Source organism: Colias eurytheme, chromosome 15 (genome assembly GCF_061535395.1).
Source record: "Colias eurytheme isolate Ceu_HAF_F1 chromosome 15, ilColEury1 Martin Lab GWU primary, whole genome shotgun sequence".
NCBI classification, from domain to species: Eukaryota; Metazoa; Arthropoda; class Insecta; order Lepidoptera; family Pieridae; genus Colias; species Colias eurytheme.
Window position 1 is genome coordinate 1,601,497 of NC_142994.1, and position 20,891 is coordinate 1,622,387.

Here is a 20,891-nt window from a genome sequence, read left to right on the forward strand (position 1 = left end):
AATATAAAATGAACCAAGTAAATATAATAATAAAAATGGTTATTTTCTTTAACTTATTTATCGATATCACGACAAATGACATGTTTCGTGTTATAATGCAGGCTTAACTGTGATATTATGTCATTGATTACAGTTTAAAGGGGATTACCTTCGATGTAGGGCTTTCAAATATGTTTGGTTTTGTTATTTACGATTTGTAAATTGTTAGACGTTATGACGGATTCCAAATTAAGTATTAACGTACATACCAGGGCAAACAAACTTAGAGTATAATTTTATACAATAACTAGCTTTCCGCCCGCGGTTTCGCCCGCGTTTTCAGAGAAAACCCCGCATAGTTCCCTTTCCCGTGGGATTTCCGGGATAAAATCTATCCTATCTCTCAAGTTGGATCGAACTGCACATGGTGTGCGAATTTTATTATAATCGGTTAAGTGGTTTAGAAGTCCATTGAGGACAAACATTGTGACACGAGAATTTTATATATAAGAAGATAACACACGGGCATATATGCACGAAAAGGCGGCCTTAAATAATAGCAATAGCTCAAGAGCAAACTCTTCCAGGCAACCGTGATTGTAAGGAATGTTGAACGAGTACGCGTATAGTAGTACGTACATACGTACGTAGTACGTACATACGTAGTACGTACGTAGTACGTACGAGTATAGTAGTAGGTACATCAATCATATTTTCATTTTAAATTTAGATGTAGGCAGGTGTTTTTCGTAAGTAAATGTTACGTTTTATGACGAGTTTATAGGAGCTTAAAAATTAAAATGCCTTAATTTGATAATGTATTTATTATTCCATAAAACAAGACAAACATAATTTGTTTATTCGAATTTAGTCCGGGATACATCGCCCATTTTTGCAAGTGATTACTATCAAGCTAATTTTTCGTGAGTAGCTTTATTTTGATGAGGTGCCCAATAATTTCATGTACGAAACTCTCGATTGTGGTAGCTTACAGAGGTAACAAGGATAAAAATTTTTGATTTGACGGTTCTCAAATATTTATTACGCAATTTGTAGGACAATATGTCTGTTGAATTATATAAGTATTAAATAAGTGAAAATAAAAAAATCAGCTGGTTAGTAATCATTTATGATGACTTCGTTATCGATACACATTGGAAAGGGGGACTCTTTGATCAAACCATAGATTTTGTAGGACAAATATTTTTTCGAATAATTTAGATAATTATCTTTAGATTGAACAAAAAAAAACATTCAGTTAGTAATTAATATTTGTGAACCATCAAATCAAAATATTTTATCCTTGTTTCCTCTGGTAGCTACCACAATCGAGAGTTTCGTACATGAAATTATTGGGCATCTCATCAAAATAAAGCTACTCACGAAAAATTAGCTTGATAGTAATCACTTGCAAAAATGGGCGATGGATCCCGGACTAATTGATTTGACATCACAGATCTTTGCCATAAAATGACAACTATTTACAGGAAGGATGTCACTGTAAACACGGCCTTACAATATGTTCTTACATCGCGAATCGCACATGGCGGGTAAACGACACCCACTAGACAGATTTCCGATCGTGCCCTTATAATCGACACCGATTACTTGAAGCCCTACCGTGTAATATCGGGAACATAATATTGCACGATTTATCGGATATGCTGTTGACAGCTTGTGATATTATAGCAGGCGTTTTTGGAATGTGATTTCATTTCCGAAGTAAGGTGATACTGGGTGGAAATTAATTTCCTAGTGTGATGACCCATCGCTGTTTGTTACGTATATAATATTATCAATGAATTAGTTTTCTGTATTATATTTCAGCAGCTCGAAAGGCGTCGTCGGGAAAGCATCATCGGTCACATGTCTTTGTGTTGAAATTACAAATTATTATTGAAACTGCTAATTAATAAAATGTTTCTGACTACGAACATAATATTTTATACGTAAATTACATTATTACCTCAAATAATCGTGATCAAACTTACATCCGGGGGCGCATTTAATCCGTAACCATTTCTGTATCTAGATATTAAAATATGATCTTCAATCCATGCCTATAAGTACATTACAGACATCCTATATTTTCAAGTCATCTCCGATCAGCATATCAGACAATATCTCAATTTTTTACGTTACGAAACTACGCACACGAAACACTCCCTATTAAATTGGCAAGCAATTTATCCGGTAACAATTAAAGAATCGAATAAAATTGAATCGCAGTCATCAACTTATTTGAATGTCTGACCGTTTCACCTGCACAGAGCAATCGACCGTACTGGAGTTACGCCAAAGAACTACATTTAAGTGGTGTACAAGAGTTTTAAACGTTTAAACGTACTGTTACAGTTGACGGAAATTTCTCTTTGAGTATGGAATTTAACTTTGTGCGTTCTTTTCAGTTCGCGTTTTTTGGAGACGATTTTTTATTTACAGTTTTTTGGAATGCTATGTAGCTAAGCAAAAGAAAGATGAATATTCTTTGTAGGTGATGTATGATATTAAACGTTGATTGTTCTATTTTATACAGATAACGCATTTTTTAATAAAAAAGAATATTGGAATATCTAACATGAACAATAATATTTTAATTAACAATCAAGACGAGTTAATACTGTTAAAACTTTCGTTTTAATTGATAATAATTAATGTTGTTGATAGGCCATATCACTTTTTATATGTGTAATTTAAGTAATATTTTGGTCATAATTCTTAAATAAACAACTATATTTATATATAGACCATATTTCTAGATATTAGAAAATATTTGATATCTTATTTTGTTTTCCACACAACACTCAAAAGTGATTATAATATGTCTAATAACATATAATATCAACTCCTCTAAAAAACAGTAATTCCAAATCCCCATACAAAGAAAACGACAAAACAGCTGCAGCGTGTCCGTCAAGAACGAAACAACATAATAAATGATGGAAAGCTGTTTTGCTGACCGTCAGCTGTTGACACCGTGAGGTTGACAGACACTGCGTTGCTTCGACAGTTGACAGTGTGAGTGACAGCCTTTGGGTGTCGATATTTGGTACTGACGAAGTTTCCGAGAGACTGATTCTAATGTGAGTGCGTTTTGCTTGAAGTGTATCGGATATTCTGTAGCTATGAATAGGGAATCTAACTTTCTTAAATGATTGGTACATATTATATTATAGTGGTATAATTGTTGACAGCTCTGACGAAGTTGAGAGACTGATTCTTATCGACTACACGAATACGTTAACCCAAGTAGGTATACGACATTTACAATAAATGTATTTCCCTGTATGAGCGCAAACATTCATCATTAGCCGCGTCCAGACCGGCTGAGCGCGGCTCGCGAGCCGCGCTCAGCTGCTCCTGCTCGCGAGCCGTGGCACCAGAGCTATTTGTGAAAAGTTCCGAGCCGCGCTCGCGAGCCAAGGTGAGCCGGTTTGAGCATTCAGTTTATCTCCGTACAACGATGGAAAACTACGTTTTATTAGCTGCTGCGGCGCTTGTGTTGTCTGGATATATCATAAAAAAAAGAAAAAAGAAACAAAAAATCTGGATTAAAAAATTGTACCAAAACCGAAACCAATACGGTAACAGTTTGTTAAAGGAACAGGAACTCGCTTGTTTTTATTTAAATGATCTGGATCTTTCGAATCCCATAACATTTTGAAGCTTCCATAAAGTTGTATTAAGCGAATACTGTCTTCTTTATCCATTTTTGATTCTGGCTCGCGAGCGTCGTTATGTCCGTCCACACCGGGCGAGCCGCTCGGACTGAGCCGCCTTTGAGCATCGCCAAAAACCGACAACGCATGGCTCGGGGTCGAGCGGCGCTCGGCCGAGCCAACGTGCGCCCGAGGAAGCCCGAGCGCCGTCCACACCGGCCGAGCTATTGCGAGCGCGGGCGCGGCTCGCGAGCGGGACTCGCGAGCCGCGCTCGGTCGGTCTGGACGCGGCTATTGAATGAAGGTTTGCAGTTTAAAATTTTTTAGTAATTTTCGCGTGTAACTTATTAAATATTTAGAATTTAAATAATATTATTTTGAGTATAATTTTATGTATATTTAGAATTGCATAAATCATTTTGGCTACTCTTAGAAAAAAATAATACCCAGAATAATAGTTAAATTAGCTGGTTACTAAATAAAATGATATTACCTAGTAGGCGTCCCTTTTCTTCCGAAAATAGAATAAGATTATGATACTGTTTTTAACTTCGGCTTTTTGTCAAGAGTATTTGTTCCGGCTAATTTCCAAAAACAATTAGAGTAAATTTGATCGAACGTAGGCGTAATAATTTCATATTTAAGATTATCTTGTTAAAACCTACGTTTCGTTACGAATTATGAGAAATGTATTAAGTTTCTACGGCCAATAATTTTATAATTGTTATAATAAACCACCTCCTTGTTAGAGTGGTAAACACGTGAGTGGAACCGAGGGATCCCAGGTTCGATTCCCGGAGACAAAAAAAGTCTCAGTCTGGCAGGATAAAGACAGCTTATCACTTACATGTCTTTAAAGGAAATCCATCAGACATCAGACAGATGTATGAATAATGCATCTGCCCCATATTATGCATATGTCCCACTATCCGTCGTCCGTATCCCCGGACTTCACTTAAATTAATATTAATAAAAATTAACCATTCTATTAATAGTTCTATTGCAACATAAAACACAACGTCTTGAGAACCCTGTTTTAGGCTCATCTCTTAAAAAAAAATAGCGTGTGTGCCGAGCACACGTGTCAGAAGCGAAACTTCTTTGGCAAGATTCAAAGATACCAAAATCCTCGCCTTACTCCACGACGTGACCTTGAAGTTTTACTCTCAACGCGCTTAAAGAAGTTTCACTTCAATACATAATCTCGAGTAATTAAACAATTCGAAGTAAATGCTTTCTTTACAGTTTTAATTGAGTGCTTAAAATTGAAAACCTCCATTTCGTGCACATTAAGGACTGTAATGGTGACGGGGCCACGCGAGCTCGTACATTTTAGCAGGCACAAGTTATAAGAGAACGCGATTTGTATAGAAAATGTTAATAAAAAAAAGATTTTTATTAATGTTTGGCCAATATAATAATGTGGTTGTATACAGATAACAATCTGTTACACATCTTTTTCAAATTAGATTTAGTCAAAATTGTGGTTTTATCATATAAATATTTTAATTAATTATGAAACAAACAATACTTAGCATAATTTAAGACATTGCGGAAATAATGTGAAAAACATGTGGAAAACTATGTCAATTATTCTATGAAATTGGCTATTAAAGCAAAGTTTTAATTCTATCCTCATTAATGTTCTCATTTTAGGAACCCGACAGCTTTACCTGAAGATGATTTCTATTTTATTACATTTTATAACAATAATATAATTCTGCTTATAACTTGAACCATAATGATTTATACGCTATATAATAACGCATTAAAATTGTCCCCGACAGAGTCTGTTCACGCCCACAGAAAATGGCGAATATCCTTTATTTTGGATATCATTTTCTATTTCAGAGCTTATAAAATATTAGACAGCGTTTATCCGAACAAATAAAAAATAAGAAAATGTATGAGCCCATGTGACAAATAAGTTAATAAATGTATATGATTTTATTACATTTATAATAATTATGTAACGTAAAATGAAACAAAATCATTAACTTTGTTGTACAATTTACTAAATTCACGAATAAATAGGAAAAATTCCATTTTTATAACTACGTGTAAATAATTAAACTTCGAAAGCTTTAGTAAAATAAAAAACTTTATTAGTAGGTATGCCATGTTTTCAAATTTTCAAGTTGGAGATTCTGCTTGAATAGCATCACTCCGAGAATGTTTTCACCTTAAAATTACAATGATTGCGTCTTTTCTTATGTACTTACCTACATAATCTCCATTCTTATTTCGAAGTACTAAATTCACAAATAAAAGTTATGTCGTTAGATGCATCAGACATCTCGCCTTTGGTCTCCAAACACACACACTGAGCATTTGTCAGCAATACAAAAGATTCAAAGCAAAACAAATAAATAGGTAAATTCAAAGAGCACAGCTACTATATTCACGCTAAAAGCTATCCTACAAGAACTAGTACTAAATAAATAAGGCACTACAGTTAGATCTCTACCTTGCTAAGTAATTGCGAGGACGTTTAAATACGAATAAGTGAACGTCTAATTAAACCTTCTAGACGGACGTTAAATAAAAAAGTCCTACTAATATTATAAATGTGAAAGTTTGTGAGGATGTGTGTGTGTTTGTTACTCTTTCACGTAAATATTACTGAACCGATTACAATAAAATTAAGCACACACATAGAGGGTAACTTGGATTAACACATAGAATAGGTTTTATCTCGGAAATCCGACGGGAACGGGAACTATGCGGCTTTTCTTTGAAAACGCGGGCGAAGCCGCGGGCGGAAAGCTAGTTTAATAATATATTTAAAATATTCAGTAAGAGCTTACTTAATATTGTTTATGGAAAAAAGTTAATAGAGATATATAGGAGTAAAAATATTCTTTGTTCTTAAAGAATATTTTTACTAATACAGTTTGGAAGTAGGTTAATAGGGCAATAAATTTGTTACAAACAGTCAAGTGAAAAATACCTTTTTCTCATGATAACCAGGAAATTAAATAATAATATAACAAATCCAGATCTGAATAAAATTAAAAATACCTTTAACATTAGTTCTTTTTCTCTGTGTTTCTAATTTCTATGATCATCGTATGAACAACAAAATATTGTTTCAAATAGCAAATTCAGTCACACTTCTTTTAAAACTAAATTCTTAAACTAAATTCGCGTCAAGCTGCACAATATCTCATCTTCAGATTAAAAATAATCCCCAGCTTATTCTCCGACCATTTCAAACTGTATGTATCTATTTTCTACATTTTCGTTACAGCCGTAAATCTGCGTCTACCCGCACGAGTGAAACGGCATCTAATACCGGCTTAAAGTTTTCTTTATGTGGGAAGCTCCAGGAAATCATATTTCTCGACCCTAATGGCCTCCTGTAAGCATGTTTGCAGTATTTTCCAGAAATTAACTTTATATGAAAATTCGCTTTAAACTGCTTGGAGTTATAATTGAATTTAATATTTTGAATCGTGTTCCGCTTTATGTATTTAGATCAGTAATTTGGAGACAATAGCATATGCCTTCGTTTTACGTCGTATTTTAATAATTTAGGTAGTTTTTGAGTTACTTATAATTGTAGATGTTCTTAGCTTTAACTCTTATGTCAGAAAATTGATCAAACGTATCAATTTCAAGTATATTTTTGAAGTGAAAACTTCTTTAGCGGCGTTGAGCACTTTTTCTGTAATGGGTATAAAATCTTAAACTCGCGTCAGGACACGTGACCTGATCGAAAAAGCGTAAGACGGATGGAAAGTAGACAGCCCCTCTCTACTACGCGCGTTTTCACTTCTGCCGGCACTCCCGGAGTGCAACCCGTCTTTTTTTTATAAATAAATGCATTTGAATTTGAAATTGAAAGAAAATTAATCTAATGATTATTGTTTATTACACCTAATGCCAATAATCATAGTTAACATCGTTGAAGAACCTTACTTTCTTTCTACATCGTCCAACGAGCCCCACAATAAATGGCAAAACTTAATTCTCCATTTACTGCAATTTACAAACGGTGTTTACGTGAAAGAATGCGTTCCAACTTCGCAAATGTAGCATTAAATTCGAATAATTGCAAGGGATTTTTCGGTAAAGTGGTTGAATTGCAAATTTATTCCCGTTAATGGTTGCTTATTCGGTAAATGCACTTATCGCTTCATTTTAAACAGGGTGTAATACGCAGTTCAAGGTGATACATTAAAAGTATATTGTATTCAGAACTTTTAATTATTAAAATGAAGTTTTAAAGTCATTTCGATATCTGAAGACACATAAAAAGTAGAAATGTAGTTAGCTCTAACAGCACAATAAAATAATATAGTAACTTTTGTTAATGTTGTAGTCAACTATCTTTATCAGCCGTTTAATTAATAGCCGAGTCATTTTATTAAACGGTGGAACGAACGGCTACATTATATTCAATCAAACAGCAAATTCTTTGGATGCATAACATTATTTTAACCATCTATATTTAACCATTTATTATTATATATATTCTAAAAAGGTAAGTATTGAATACGCTGAAGATGCAAATTCAATGTTTATAGAGCAGTTTCTAATAAAATATAGAGCATACAACCGAGCCCAAGGGCTATAACAACATATTCTCAGTACGAACAAATATAATAAATATCATAAGTAAAACTCTCCGGAGACAGTTTCGGAACATCGTGATCATTAGATAAGTTTTAGTGGCCGTTTTAGTGTGCTTTATACTGCCACTGTAAAGGTTACGATTTATTTGTAAGCAACCGTGGGACTGCGTGTAATCACTTACTGAGTGTAGGGTTGCTGCTTATAGGTTTCTGGTGTTCTTAACCTAGTATTAGTGGAAAATTCAATGGTTGGTGATATTTTAGCTGATTCTCAAAAAAGAACAAAAACTTGTCAATTGGTAGCGTTTTTTGCACTATTTATATATTACAGCTTTAGTTGTTTGTCTTTAGAAAACTTTAACATACATTTACTACAATTCAATATGCTTATTATACATTTAACACAATTACAAGTGAACCTATATGAGTTATTGACTTTTGTAAGAAAAATAAATAATTCAAATCATTCGGGAAACGGTATGGACAGTTATATTTTTATTAAAGTTGCTAGTGTCAACCCTATCTGCATTGGAGTTTTAGTACGCCCCTTTATGGAACTACTGGTGTTTAATATACGCCACAGACGTTCCAGTGCGTTTTCTATGTCGAGCTGAAGGTCACTAATTATATAATAATGTATGTATTTTCCCCATTAGTTAACAGCTTATAGTATATAATATTTGGTATTGAATATTTTGGTTAGTTGTTTTGGTTTATAGATGGCGTTACAGGTTTAGACAAAGAGTTTTAAAATGTCTGCGCTTTCTTGTATATTATGAAGTTAAGGGATATCCACAGTAGATAGTTTCGTATAAGACTTTATGGGGTACTAATTACGTATTTTTAGGATTTCTGAGATTGAGGAATTATAAGCTTTTTATGGTCTCATATCTCACTCGTCTTAATAATTGTTGCTATTATTGCTGCGTTTTTTATTGTTGTTGAACTCAACTGCAATATTAAAAGTAATCGGACAATGAAAACTTTGATTCAAGTTACAATCATACCAATAATTATAACCAATTTCAACAGTTGCACATCCATCTAATCTATTAGACTGAAAGCTAAATACTCGGTTGAATATTTTCAATACAAAGGGTGCAATTTGAAAGACTCATTGTCTCTCTTGTCACTATCACCGGACTTTAGGTGGCTGGAGCGTGGCTTCAACGCTTTTGTCTCACTCCAATGGATCGATGAAGTATTTGTATATTCAATTAACAAACTGACACGTCTGGACTGGTTATCTATGAAATGCTAGTGCAATAATGATTTTCTTGTTTATTCTCATGACCATTCTTTTGCATAGAACGATGAAGTTTTTGATAATATTGTGAGCTATATCAAACTTATCATAAGAAAAACATAACAAATACATATTGGTTTGAAATACCTGTGTATCAATTTACACTTGAACTAAGTGAATATATTGAATATTGATGTAGATAATAGATATGGAGCAATAAAATTATGGAAAAAAAGTATTGATGTTGCTATGAAGATAATATTTTCAAAGATATAGAAATGATTTTAAATACTAAATGTTATAGGTAGCGCACCATTGATAAGTTTTTAGCGTGAAAATTCATAAGTTCTTTATTTAAAAATCAATTTAATTCGGAAATTAAGTATTATAATTACTACTTACCTATATTTTTGAAACGTTAACTCTATTCCCAGTTTATCTAGGAACAAATTATCTATAAAGACAATCAATTATTTAAAACATACGAAGCTTAACTCCTTAATAAAATAACAAAATTTCTCAACTAATGCACTCCTTTGAAATTCCAGTCAGACGTTCTGTGGGAGTCAGAGAAAAGCAAAGTTACCGACGTTACTCGTGTTATGCAAATGAAGAAGAGTTGCGAAGGGTTCAACTCGTTGAAAGCATTCACCCAAGTTTCTTAAAAATTCACAACTCTAAGAATGATAGCCTATCTATGTACAGAGAGAAGGAATAAGGGATATGGCATCGATATTTATTAAAACGATTTAATTCTATGGTACAGTTTTTGTCTGGGAACGATGGTCTATCTTTGTAACGAGAGCATTAATAGATATGGTATATAGCATAGAACATAGATTTATTAAAACGAATTCAATTTTATGAAATAGTTTAAGTCTAAGAATGATGGCCTATCTTTGTACCGAGATAAGGAATATGGTGTTTAGCATATAGATTTATCAAAACGAATTTAATTTTATTAAATGGAATAGTTTTAACTATTTGTGGTTATAGTGGCTTGTTTCTAAAGGTCAATTGCATAGGGAGACCATTTTCAATGCACTGTACTATAAATGACGCTCTGTTCACTTTTAGATCCTTTGTTGATGACGGTGACGGTTCTATATTGAATTTATGCAATAGTGCTGCTAATCCACACATAGCTTCTATTGTTCCCATTCGTGCTCCTAAAATAGAAGATATTTATGAAATAAATTATTGCATGTTATATTTCGATTCATATTTAACATAAGGTAAAATTTTTATAAAATATCATTGAAGCTAGTAATAATAAATTACGTAGAAAATATATAAAAAGACAATTAATTAACAAAATATTATCACGCATACACCATTTTTTAATCCTATAAAAGAAAATACATACCAATACATTTTTTTGGACCTTCTCCAAACGGAATGAAGGCGTATTTAGGCCATGTTTTTGCCTCTGTTAAAAATCTTTTTGGCCTAAATTCCTTGGGATTTTCAAAATATTTTGGATCCATATGCAATCCCTGGACAGGAACGATCAATTTTGTACCTGCTTCAATCGTCACGTTTGATTCTGGTATCCTAAAGTTTTTTGTACACACTCTGAATAATGCTCCAGCAGGAGGAAATATCCTGAGGCCTTCTTTCACACACATTTCTAATAATACCATTTCAGAAACAGCCTCACTGCATAACTTATTATCATATTTATCGAGAACTCGGTCAACTTCTTCTTGAACTTCTCTTTGTATTTCGGGATGAAATGCAAGTTCGTGCATTGTATAACTCATTGCTGTAGATGCAGTTTCAAAACCAGCAGCTAAATATACATACAATTGAGCGATTACGTACGTATCATCAAAGTCAAGTTCAATTTTTCTGAATTGTCCATTTTCATCTGGTTCTAAAGAGTCACTATAAATTTTACCCTCTTTTTCTAATTCCAACAAAAGATGAATAAAATCGTGACGTTGATTTGTATCGTTTTGTCTTTGTTTGCGAATCCCGTTTAAAATCTCAGTTAAGGTTTGTGCTATCTGTGGTTTTCCTAGAACTACTTTTTTGATAAGTGAATTGGGGAAAAGGTCCTTTATGGCAAACAAAAATATCTGCCATTTCGATTTAATGAATATGAATTCTCGAAGATGAATGAATAGTGAATGTTCGTTGTTAATTGTATTCATATCTATGCCAAAGCCGTATGCACCAATCAATTCCATGGTAAATCGGGCACTTAGATTACAGGCGTCAAACTCTTCTTCAGTTAATGCCATTTTTCTTGCTAAATTCACCATCCTATCTGTACACTCGTTTATAATTGGGAACATGTTTTTGAGTTTGCTGCTCGTGAATGCTGGCGATAGACCTTTGCGGAGTAGTTTCCATGTATCTCCTTCTGAGGACACTAAATTCCGTAACAGTGGCTCCACTTTAGGATCACGGCCTAATCCTCTTTTGTAGAAATGTAGAAAATCTAAATTTAGTATGTGTTTCAGTAATTCAGGATCTCGGACTACGAGCTCAGGCGTAGTTCCTCTATAATATCCAACGACTTTTTCACCATCATATTTGTTATATAAATAGGTTGCCATCTCGATATCTGTGAATCTTGCGAAAGCGACAGATAAATAGTTTCCGAAAATCGGTATCGGTGGATCATGTTTGATATTTCGTTTGGAAAAATATGAAAAATTCTTGACACTGTAATAGTAGAGCACTAATATTCCAAGTAAAATTAGAATTAGAAACATTTTACATTTACTACGAAGTAGTGTATACTACGTTAACTAATCATGGATAATGGAACATGTAGCAATAAAAAACTTAATATTTTTTTTAAATCACGTATTTGACTAAAGCGCCAGTAATAAATTTATCGTGATATTGATAATTTTTATATCTTCCAGTTGATGCTCTATGATTATAAGTTCTATTTTTGACCAAAATCGGAACATTTCTTATGAGCAATTTATCATGGACAGTGTTTAGATCTCAGTGATGAAAATTGATGACCTTTGTTGCGAAAATAAAACATGAAGGTCTTGAAAAAGGCCAAAATATATTATAAGGTTGTTACTTTGTATAAAAAATTTCATTTATTATGACGTCTCATTTTATTTTAAACAAATAAACTTCAATATGACTAGCCGCTGTATTTTTTCCCTACTCCATGGTTCCCTTCTTATAGGACTTTCGAAACTCGGAGAGTCAATAAAAATACTTTCTTACTGAATCCATGAAATCTACGTAAGTGCAGTTTATACCAAAGTTCTGACTGTTCAACAATTGACGCGGGTGAGATAAATTAAATACTTTTCTCGCCCACTCAGCATTTAGAACGATTTGGATTACCTGTACGTATCATTTTTATTTATTTTTCTTTTTGTATCGCTCTTTCAAATTGCAAAAGATACAGATTGATCTTCTCTACGTATTATGTCTTTATGGTATATAAGACGCTCTCTTGTGCAGTGCATTTCTTATCGTAAAAAGCAACGCTTATAAGAAGCATAGTGACTCATTAGATGTGCTCGGGATTCCTGTCAAATATGACCCAGCCTTTTCAGAGTTTGACGGCAATAAATAGAACGACAAACACAATAAGTGCAAATAACTTTCACAAATATAATTCTTATATTCCTTTTTACACTTATAAACATAATAAACATAATATAACTCTATTATTCTTAAATGTAATCATTGCAGGTAAAGGAGAGGCTAGTGATACGGGTCTCTGTACCACTAATAGTACGAAATTGTGCCAGTATTGACACTATTAATGCCGTGGCATAATGCCCTAATCTCCTGTGGTCATGCTACATGCCGCAGCATTCCATTTTGGGATATTAAGTTTTGATGTGCAAATGAGAAGTATCGTTTTTATAGTAAGAATTAAATAGCTAGGCTAGATTCATAATAATTTTCTTAATTTGCATGCAATAAAAATATTTGAATTAGATTGCTAGCATTTCAAATTCTGTGGTACTCACTTGACCGTGGAAAATGTTTCAAGGTCAAAAGGGATTATGTTTATGATTGTAAATGTTGAGTGCTATAGCTTAATGAGCTTAATACACAATTTTTACTACTGAAGTATTTCAGAAATAAAATACTTAATGGATTCAAGCCGTTCCTTTGTATATCATTTTTGAAATATCCTGTAGATAGAGCCACTTTTTACTTTTCTGAGACAATTGTCACTGTATTTATTTGTTATAACGTCTTTACTGAACCAAATTGTTGGTTATAACTTATAATGGCTACGTTCTGTCCGTAGGACTTGTGTCTCAGACTGAAAGAAAAACAAATACGTATCGAGTAACCCAATACGAAGTTTAAAACGTATTTATTCTTAAAATTTTGCAGTATCATGCATAGAAAATGAACTGAATTTGAATCCAATTTACCTATACAAATTTTCGATATAAAAACAATTTTTATCGTACATTGGAATGATCTGACAGATCACGCTATTCTTCCATAACCCTTCAACATGCAAATTTTCGAAGCAATCTCCATCCACAGTAATTAATAGGCTGTTACTTACATAAAGTCATGAAAATTATAATATTTAGCTGAAACGCCGTCGAGTTCGCAAATCTAATTAGTTTTTAATTGCGTTCTAACGTTCCGGTTAAGGCGCCACTAATTAAGGCGATGTCAAATAAACTCCCGTGACAACGTGATACTAAAGCCTCGGGCATTGCTAAAGGGAATAGTTGTGAAATTAATGAACGTGAACAATGCTTAGACGGAGACACAATAGTGCTGTTTTAATAGTGACTTGATAGTAACACGTGTCGGCGTGATTATTTAGTGAGCGTAAGGTTCACGGTGTTACGATGGAGACTCGAGACTCAAAGAGAATTGCGATAGCTTTAGATCTCAACGTATCTTAGATATTAAATGGAGCGGCAGTAGCTTTGTATGCAAGTGCAAATACAAAGCTTTAGACAAATTCTATTTGGGATTTCAGTGACGGCACAAATGCTTTAATTGCAATCAACGCAATTCCTGCAAAATATTGATGCTTTGATACTGGTATTTTCTGGGAAAGGATCTGCCTCTTAATAAGCCAAAACTGAAATTACTTATTCAAGTATTCTTGGTAACAGATTTTAATGTTTGAAGTCATAAGATTGAGAATGGTCCAGCATTAAACAATAAACATTTCTACCTACTTGAAAACATCTTTGGTATATTAACATAACCTTTAACAAAGATAAAAATAAATTTCAAGATTCTCCATGTTCATCTGAAGTAGTACCCAGAATGAACACCTAAATCACTTATAAATTTTTTAGAAATATAATGGTTATCACTTTGTAATAAATATAAAATGGTAATAATAATATTACATGAGGCTCTTCAAGGATAGACAGTAAAATGCGTCTAAATATTTAAAGGAAATTTATTCATATAAATACTGATATAACGATGATATACCAATCGTTCATATAACTAATTGTTTTCATATAGAGAATATAATAAATAAATAAATAAATAAATAAATATTATAGGACATTATTACACAAATCGACCTAGTCCCACAGTAAGCTCAATTAAGGCTTGTGTTGTGGGTACTAGGCGACGATAAATATAATATTTAATAAATACATATATAGATAATAACACCCAGACCCAAGAACAAATAATTGAGTTCATCACACAAATATTTGCCCTGACCGGGGATCGAACCCGGGACCGTCGGCTCAGTAGGCAGTTACTTTACCACTGCGCCAACCGCGTCGTCAAATAAAAAATAATATTCTGTTATAGATCATCGTGCACCAATTTCTTCCAAAGTAGATTAGTAGTTCTTTTGAAAGAAGTATTAAAGTCTTCATAAAGTTATTTCATTATCAATATAGCTTCAAAAGGTTTGCTAAAGGAATTCAAATTGAACAATTAGAGCCATTTTCATACAGCAATAAAACCTTCAAGTATAAAAAGCTATGTAGATGTTCACAATAAAAGTCAGCAAACAACATTAAGAACACACAAAAGCACACAAGATTCGAAACAAAACATCAGAATTGGGTTCCACGTAATCCTTTCAAGCGATTTAGAAATTTAAATGAAGGGACCGGACCGCAATTTTAATATTTCACATTGCAAGTGTGTGAGTGAATTAATTATGCAAATTAGTTTGCGGCACATTGAAAATTAGCGGGTATTACACGACTCGTATGAACTACCGTTACCAATTATGCCACTATTCGTGTTATGTGTTCATCTGAATTTATCACTATTTGCGAGACAATAATAGGGTGCTATTTGATTAATTAATATTAATTCAGCCGTGACTATTGTTATCGCTTTGTTAATGTTGTAGGTTCGGGCTCCTGCTGATCAATAATGGCTTTTGCTCGTAATAGATTTTTGGTTGTTTCTGAGTGTTTTGAAGGGTTTGAGATTGAAATTTTAGGATGTCTTGAAATGAGTAATGGCATGTTATTGGTTTGAACCTTTTTGAATGAATGAATGAATGAACAATTCTTTACTGTACACCATATAGGACAATTTACAAAATAACGTATTTATCTAACAATGTACAGAGGGCGGCCTTATCGCTGACAGCGATCTCTGCCAGGCAACCCAAACGACTAGGACAAATGCTGAGTACCTATGCCTTTTTGGTTAATTGATTCCTTATAAAATATGTAAAATGTATTTCATGATTTATCATCTCTTACTATTGCACGGAATGATGCAAATTCTATCTACATTTTTTTTAGTTTTCTTTCAACAATGACTACATCTGAGTAGATTAAATGTTAATTTTCCACGTAAATCCAGTTCCATCATTTTGAAAGCGTTAGACCAGAAAGTTTGCTATCTATAACTCATAAAGTTAAACCTGAATAGGAGTTTGTAAATTTGTTGGGACTTCAATTCTAAAACGTAGCCTTGAGCGAGTTCCTGTTTCCTTGTTACTCATGTTATCATATAGCTATGTGTACTAGGACTTTAACTAAATATTGCGTTTGCCCGATTGGAGTTATGCTTAGTTTAGTTTTTAGTTTAATACGTTTAGTTCAGAGATTCGAATGAAGGAGGAGTATTTAGGAGATTTTAGTATTACGTTTTACGTGTTGAGCATCTAAATATAATAAAAAAGACGTGTGGCACTCGGGGACTGCCGCGGTAAAGCTATTGCATAGCATGCCTTCAAGCCACACCTCCGTGTCCGTCGGAGTGGGGAGCGTGAGGTTTTTTCGTTACGGAATTTCTCGATTTGGTCCCCGCGCTCAAGGCCCGCGATAGAAGATATGCAATCGCTTAAAATAAATGTATGTTCTCAATGAGGAGTAAGCAACAAAAATTTACTAATAACAATAATCAAAAATAATTCAATGTCTATTTTAAACGTTTCTTAATTAAAGCTATAATGAAATAACTTTTTCACAAAACATCTGGAATAAACACATGTTAGAAGCGGGATGGCCAATTACCTTGAGGCCCGTCAAAGAAGTTTTAATCATTTCGTTTTAAATGAAAAAAAAATGTGTGCGTGTACTAGAGTACACACGTAAGAAGTGAAACTTCTTTATGACCTTATTTTTCAAAAAATAATTTACTATCTACAGTAATATTATAAAGAGGAAATCTTTGTTTGTTTGTTTGTTTGATTGATTGTAATGAATAGGCTCATAAACTACTGGACCGATTTTAAAAATTCTTTCACCATTCGAAAGCTACATTATCCACGAGTAATATAGGCTATATATTATCACGCTAAGACCAACAGGAGCATAGCCACGCGGGTGAAACCGCGCGGCACAGCTTGTATACAATATTACAGAAATACGTTAGTCTAACACGCTCGTCGTTTCGCTCCTTGCTACCTATTTAAATATTTACACCAGCCGCTGCTGCAACTCGCTCGCTTCGCTCGCTCGGCTCGTGCGGTAGTTCAAAAATCAAAAGTTAACCTAAGATGCTCGTCGCTTTGCTCCTCGCTACCTATTTAAATATTTACACCGGCCGCTACTGCAACTCGCTCGCTTCGCTCGCTCGGCTCGTGCGGTAGTTCAAAAGTTAACCTAAGATGCTCGTCGCTTCGCTCCTCGCTACCTATTTGAATATTTACGCCGGCCACTGCCGCGACTCGCTCGCTTCGCTCGCTCAGCTCGTGCGGTAGTTCAAAAGACCAAGGGAGACGCCAAAAAATTCGAGTTATATAGAGTTTTCAACTTATAAAGGATTTCGACTTAGGCGGATTTTGATTGGACATAAAGAGTTTGAGGTTTATTCTTATAAATATTGAATTCACAAAATCATAATTGAACACCAATCAAGCAAACACGTGTTAACGTGAGTCATAGATTTATTATCGTATACTCCTAAAATGTTTTCTAAGAAACAATACTGTACTTACATTGTCGGCAAGTTCTTAAAGGCGGTAACTTATTTTTGTTCGAACAATAGAGGTAATAAATATAAATTCCTAATGTCGAAATCTCGAAACAGTCAGAAATTAATGACGCACATAGTATATACATATATTATGACAGAGGTTAAGCTTAAATAACTTGAAAAATAAATAACATGATCTCGCCCACGTGTTGGTGTTTTAAAAAATTCAATCAAAAACTGAGGTTAACTTTAAATACAATTTTAGAAAAATAAATACCACAATCAACATTCAAGTATTAGAAAAAATTGATACCATAATTCCACCCACGTGTTAGTGTATTGAAAAATACAATCAAAAAGTGAGGTTAATCATAAATAACTTAGAAAAATAAATACCATTATTACACCTAAGTATTAGAAAAATAGATGTAATTACTTATTTACTTTTTTTAGAAATTCACTGGAATTAGAATTAAAACAAACCCTTTGATTTTGCTGATCACTTTAATATAACATGTATAATGTATATAGTCACGAGTACGGCGTAACGCAAAAATGTCACGAGTACGGCGTAACGCAAAAATGTCACGCGCGCGGCGTAACGCAAAAATGTTACACAAAATTTTTGTCCACCCCCGATAAAGAAGTTTCACTTCAAAAAAACAATTGCGCGCTCGCGGGAAATCTGCTCTCGTCAGATTTTAAAAGTTTAGTAACAGGTTCTAGTAGTTTCTATGGACTTGAAAGTTAGGACTTACAAATTTGTTGAAGATAACTCGGGTTGGATGCATTGTGTATTTCTTTTTTTAATATATTTTACAAACGCAAGTTTTTTATGAACTTTGATATTTTTGGAATTATCTGATTTTCAATTCTTGCTTGCATCTGAAAATAGCAAATTTTATTAGTGAATTCTGTTTTTCTTTGTGAGGTTTTAATTTGAATAATAATTATCTTGGTATAAGCACTTTGCAAAATATGTATGAAATTTTGTGAACTAGTGTTAAAAATCTACAAAGCTTATTGAGTCTTATTGACCAATAAACACGAGCCCGGATGCCGGTGTTTCACCTTTTATATTATTTAACTAGCTTCCGCCCGCGACTCCGTCCGCGCGGATGTCGGTCTTCGCGTGGAGGGTATATTTCTCCATTTTGAGTAACTCTGACAATAACATCTTATAAATATCCATTGGACTCAAATACGGCTAGGCCTATAATAATACCCAACGTGTGTTCGCTGTTCTATAGAACAACGTCTATGGATAAAACTGAAAAATTAAGATTATTTTTTCTCTTCGTATTTTTTCAGGATAAAAAGTATCCTATTTTACGCCCAGGATAATAAGGTATAATTATACCAAGTTTCATCGAAATCGAAACGTTAGTTTTCACGTGATGTCTTCACATACAGACAGACAGACAGACAGACAAAAATTTTTTTAATCACATATTTGGGTTTGGTATCGATCCAGTAACACCCCCTGCTATTTATTTTTTCAATATTTTCAATGTACAGAATTGACCCTTCTACAGATTTATTATATGTATAGATTTTACACGTAAATAAAATTAAGATCATATTTTAATACTAGCTTCCGCCCGCGACTCCGTCCGCGCGGATGTCGGTCTTCGCGTGGAGGGTATATTTCTCCATTTTGAGTAACTCTGACAATAACATCTTATAAATATCCATTGGACTCAAATACGGCTAGGCCTATAATAATACCCAACGTGTGTTCGCTGTTCTACAGAACAACGTCTATGGATAAAACTGAAAAATTAAGATTATTTTTTTTCTTCGTATTTTTTCAGGATAAAAAGTATCCTATTTTACGCCCAGGATAATAAGGTATAATTATACCAAGTTTCATCGAAATCGAACCGTTAGTTTTCACGTGATGTCTTCACATACAGACAGACAGACAGACAGACAGACAGACAAAAATTTTTTTAATCACATATTTGGGTTTGGTATCGATCCAGTAACACCCCCTGCTATTTATTTTTTCAATATTTTCAATGTACAGAATTGACCCTTCTACAGATTTATTATATGTATAGATAGACTACAACTGTAACAGGAACAGCTCACTAAATAGCGAAAAATTTGCATCTCTTTGATCAATAAAGCGATTTCAAATAGACACTTCCAGCGCAATCAGTGCAAGCGAAAATCGCCCTTAACGATAGAGCACTTCATCTAAAAATACCCCCTGTCTTCATTCAACGCGTTCAATTTCCCTTGAACAGGACGGCTAAATAGAGCAAATTACAAGGTGCATACTGCAAGATTAGCAGGAATTAAGCAACTGTTAAATAAACGTAGTACCGGGAAGGACTGTCTCTAGGAATTTAATTATATTTTGTGGTCGTAATTCCTCTCGGTGGAGAATTTAGACAGGTTTTAGCTGAGATTTTGCAGATTTAAGATTTACTGAGAAGATCTTCTGTTATTTATGACAAATAAACTTGAGATAAACCATTTCGTCGTTGTCGTTCTACAATTGTAGTCCTATTATATTTTCTTTTAAACAATAGATACAAATTAATCTATATTTTTACTTAACTTTTAACATTTCAATTAAAGAGACACGTACGAAATTTTAATTAACTTATAGCAACTTTAAATTAAAGGTAAACGACGTATTTATCTATGCAAAAATTGCGTGCAGCACATTAGCTTTCAGTATTTTCTAAACTTATTAACACTAAGGTTCATTTTTGCTTGCGCTTCTATCGCCTACTTTGAATTAAAATTTTAACAAGCTACATTAATGGCATCAAAAGTTACTAACGTCGCAAAAAATGTTCCAATTGCATGATTTAACCTATTAAATTTTTATGGCAATCCTTTTCTTTCTTTACATGTAAGCTGTAATGGCGCTTTCAACAATTTAACATAAAACTTGTATGAAATAAATGTCACTTAATTGTGTTGTGGGAAATAAAAATGTGCATTTTAATTACAGCACGCTTCTTTGTACACATGAATCAATTTTATTACCTTATACTATTATAGTGGAATATTGCCTTGTTGAAGTTGTTTTAAGAAGTCCTCGTTTGAGTAATTTTTAAGGAAATAATTTTCATTCCCGCT

General features: G+C 33.5%; 1 protein-coding gene across 1 annotated transcript; it reads right to left on the minus strand.

Annotated features, from left to right (window-relative positions):
* Positions 1-10,451: 10,451 nt before the first annotated feature.
* Positions 10,452-12,184, minus strand: LOC149902128 (cytochrome P450 6B2-like). The gene is made up of 2 exons (XM_090110540.1): positions 10,828-12,184; positions 10,452-10,630 (listed from the first exon to the last, which is right to left on the minus strand). Exons 1-2 carry the CDS (start codon positions 12,182-12,184, stop codon positions 10,452-10,454), a joined length of 1,536 nt encoding a protein of 511 aa, XP_089966666.1.
* Between the last annotated feature and the right edge of the window lie 8,707 nt (positions 12,185-20,891).